The sequence below is a fragment of the Trichosurus vulpecula genome, chromosome 6, assembly GCF_011100635.1.
Source record: "Trichosurus vulpecula isolate mTriVul1 chromosome 6, mTriVul1.pri, whole genome shotgun sequence".
In the NCBI taxonomy this organism is placed as follows: Eukaryota; Metazoa; Chordata; class Mammalia; order Diprotodontia; family Phalangeridae; genus Trichosurus; species Trichosurus vulpecula.
Window position 1 is genome coordinate 266,341,047 of NC_050578.1, and position 4,002 is coordinate 266,345,048.

Below are 4,002 nucleotides of genomic sequence, written 5' to 3' on the forward strand. Positions count from 1 at the left end.
TCTCAAGGGGGACATGAAGAAATGTCTCTGCTCTAGAGCAATCACTAGCCAGAGGGCTTCCAAACAAAGAAGCAACATATTCTACAAATTATGAAGAGTATCTTCAATTTTTTGTTCCTTTGAAATCTGTTGTGTCAAATGTCCATCCATCCAACCATTTATTTTGTTGCAGTTGTCTCTTGGCTATTACTAAGATAAATATACTCAATGGCTGTGAATTGAGCCTTTTATCCCCAGAACTTTGCATGTAGTAGATGTGTAATAGATGATGGATGAATGAATGAATATAAGCTTCTTTTAACTTTTACAGTTTTAAGTACTTTTAATTACATGAAGGCGGCTAGGGGGTGCAGTGGATAGAACACTGGGCCTGAAGTTAGGAAGATTCCTCTTCCTGAGTTCAAATCTGGCTTCCGACCCTTACTAGCTGTGTGATCCTGGGCAAGTCACTTAACCCTGTTTGCCTCTGGTTCCTCATCTGTCAAGTGACCTGGTGAAAGAAATGGCAAACCCCTCCAATATTTTTGCCAAGAAAACCCAAAATGGGGTCACAGAGTCTGACATGACCGAAACAACTGAACAACAGTAACAAAAATTACATGAAATTGTTCTAGGGACTTTTTCATTTTGTGAAATCCATGGGTCACTTTTGCAGACTGGCAGACCATTTAGTCACTGTCAACCTGAGAATAATTTCTTTCAAGATGGTAGATTTTAGTCTCACTCTTCATACACTACTTCAATGTCCTCTTGACCTACAGTTAGTGAGCTATACCAGGTCTTATGTTGCTGAGTAATATTATGGAGAATGGCCTCCATAGAAGACTCAAACTCAATGATTTAAAATTTCTCCTTGGAAGTATATGAAAAGCTGGCAGTAGCTATGGCAACTAGTTTTAAATCTGCACTGAAGACAGGGAAGCCAGAATACCCAAAGAGGAAAATGGTGTCATTTCTGACTCCCTCCTGGAAACTTCTTGGTGTAAACATATGAACATGGTTCATTTCATGAGTGTCAGCGGAAAAACCTTCCTCTCCTCTGGCCTGGATGTGGTCTTGACTCTTCTGTCCCTGATGTGGTTGGGGGATCACGTAACAAGGTTCACTTACCTTCCTCTGTTGATCTAGGTGACCAATGATATACAGGAGGCCATTCAATGGTGGAGAAGAAAAGTGGTCCCATAAACCCTTGGGAATAGGAATGTCACTTTCCTTTAGTTTCAACACTGCATAATCCAGTGTTTTATCAAATACTTCAAACCAAGACTCAATGAACCACTTCTCATCTGAGCTTGAATCAGTATCTTCATCAGCAAAGGTCACCTATGCACAGTTACTGATCACTTCCGCCCACATAGTTGGTTCCACCCCTACCCCAACTATTAAGTTCACTATATGGCAACAAGTGAGAATGTAGTGATCCTTCAAGACAAAGCAAGTGGCTCCCTGAGAGATTCCGTTGTTTTTCCAGAATAAGTATCCTACAGTTACCCAGATGACCCAGTAATTTATGTACTTTAATTGGAGTACAATCTCAGGTTAGTTTTTCAAAGTCCTTTCTATGCATGTTAAGTATGGTACTGATTTGCTTTTTTTTCTTCTTTTTCTCTTGACGAATTTTTTTCTGATTACTTCACCTTCCTTTCTCAATTTGGGAGACAGATCCAAAATTTGTCTTTCTGATACAAAGCTTTCTCTTTGTTCTAGCTCAGAGCTCTGAGAAGCTGATTTCCTGGCCAATGCCCTTCTATGTACCTCTACCTGAAAACATCTGTCATCTAAGTCATCAACTGGAAGGGTGTTTTATAAATGTCATCCACCTTTTCTATCAGACTTCCCTTTCCCGGAAACGAAGAAATCTGCCATCTTTGTCCAAAGCATTCTCAATGGTTTCTCTTTTGAAGGCATAAACACAGAGTTTACACCCTTCTTTGCAAAGGTTAGGACACTTAACAATAGTCTTTATTGTCTTCCCAATGGCAAACACATAGAATTTGATGCACTCTTCCCTTTCGTGGTCATATTGTCTCAGGTGCTCACTGCCATCTTTCTTGTGACCTTCACTTTGGACAAATCTAATTTCAAAGTGAGAACCCTTGGGCACACACTGGAGGGGCATGGCAAGGTTAACATATCCCTTCTCAGTCCCCATTGTCCCAAGAACCAACATCATCTTGTCTATCTCTTCGCTGACAACTGTAAGCTATTTAATAGCATCAATGATGCTGCACCCATCATTGCTCGTGACCACATAGTTCCTCTGATCGCTTTCCAAACTGACTGTAAATTGTTTCTTCTGGGAAGCTGTTTGCTCATCTGCCTTCTTCTCAGGTGAAGTATTTCCTCCAAGTTGACTGTCAGTGACCTCCTTACAGTTCCAGAACTGGGAATCCTTTGGGAAGAGGCGGAGGGAATTGGCATCACTTTGTCGACCTAAACAGATGAATTGAAGAGATGTCAAATGATTAATGCAACTTTGGACATTTTCTTGGTTTCTTGACTAGTTAGTAAGTTTCCTTTGGGAAATTTTAGGATGAATTTTGAAAGGTCCAGCCATCAAACCCTAGAGGAGCCTGACTTGAGATTCAAATTATAACATCAACTTCTTGCCAATTTGGTCATCCTAAAATTTGTGGATATTGTGATTTTTTTTCTCTATTCTGGGCTAAAGTAACAAACCGGAAGCATAGAAATATTCTAAAAATGAAAAAGTCTGAAACTATTCTCAAGCTAATATTTTTATTTAAAAAAATTACCAGCCCCTCAGCCTCTTCTTCTAACACAGTGAGGCAAAGAGTTGGAATCAGAAGACCTAGGTTCAAATCTAGACTCTCACGTTTACTACCTGAATGACCACATCACCACATCTGGCAAAGCCTCAGTTTCCTCATCTGTCAAATGGGGATAACGTATCTTGCACTGCCTACCTCCCAGGCCCAGGATTACAAAATTCCTTTTAATATAAGAAAAACTGATCAGTTTTTATCATTCTAGATTCCTTTGAATTTTATTTTTTATTGTGAATCTAAACACCAGTAAATGTGAGCATTTCCATATAGAAAGAATAGAAAAGAGAATTGCGTATGAAAATATGAACTTCTTACTTTGTAAAAGTATCTATTTTAATTTAATGCCTTTCTTGTCTTTGACCTTTTCTGCACATCCTTCTGCTTTCTTTTATGTATTATTAATGTTTGGTGGATGTTCTTTTCTTTCTGTTTATTTTTGCATAGAAGCAGCAGAATTATCAGATTGTCAGCATAGGGATGGAAGGGACTTTAGAAGACAGAATCCAACTCCCTCAATTTACAAATGATGGAACTGAGGCACAGAAGGTTTAAATAGTTTGCCCAGAGTCACACAGCTGGTGAATATTTGAGGTAGGGTTTGAGCTCAAATTTCCCTAGTCAGGAAATAGCAAAAGCACATTAGCTATAGCTATAAACGTACCTCTAGTCATTACCTCACTACAGACTGATTCTTCAAGGTCAAATTTTATTCTTAAAATATACTTTAATAAGATGATAATATCATCATGGCTTATTAACAAGCCCTAAATGCATTATAAAAATACATATAATACTTTTTTGGGGGGATGGCAACTGATAAAGATCAACAACTCCTCTAGAACAACTGTCTTCCAGTGGTCTGGGGCAATGAGAGGGTCAATGATTTGCAAAGCCAGTATGTATCATGGAGTGGGACATGAACCTAGGTCTTCCCCACTACAAGGTCAATTCAATTCTCTATCTGCTGCACCATATTCCCTCTCAATGTTGCTATTATAATATGTTAGGCCTTTCCAAGATCTTCCTTCTAAAGAGCTCAAAGCCATTCACTTGCTCTATCTATCCTTCCACTTTTGTGAGGTAAGAAAGGAATATATTGTCTCCATTTTACTGATGGGGGAATTGGAGGCACAGAGAAGTGACTTGTTCAGAGTCACATGTTTAGTTTACATCAGATGTGTGATCCAAAGCCAGGTTGCTTAATTAAGTACAA

The 4,002-nt window shown here is 38.9% G+C and overlaps 1 protein-coding gene across 1 annotated transcript; it reads right to left on the reverse strand.

Moving 5' to 3' along the window:
• Positions 1-650: 650 nt before the first annotated feature.
• On the reverse strand, positions 651-2,238 carry LOC118855122 (protein FAM111A-like). Its single transcript, XM_036765232.1, is given in 3 exon segments — positions 651-837; positions 1,111-1,515; positions 1,835-2,238. Coding segments are annotated over 3 exon segments (861 nt in total). The 5' UTR covers positions 2,174-2,238; the 3' UTR covers positions 651-720.
• Between the last annotated feature and the right edge of the window lie 1,764 nt (positions 2,239-4,002).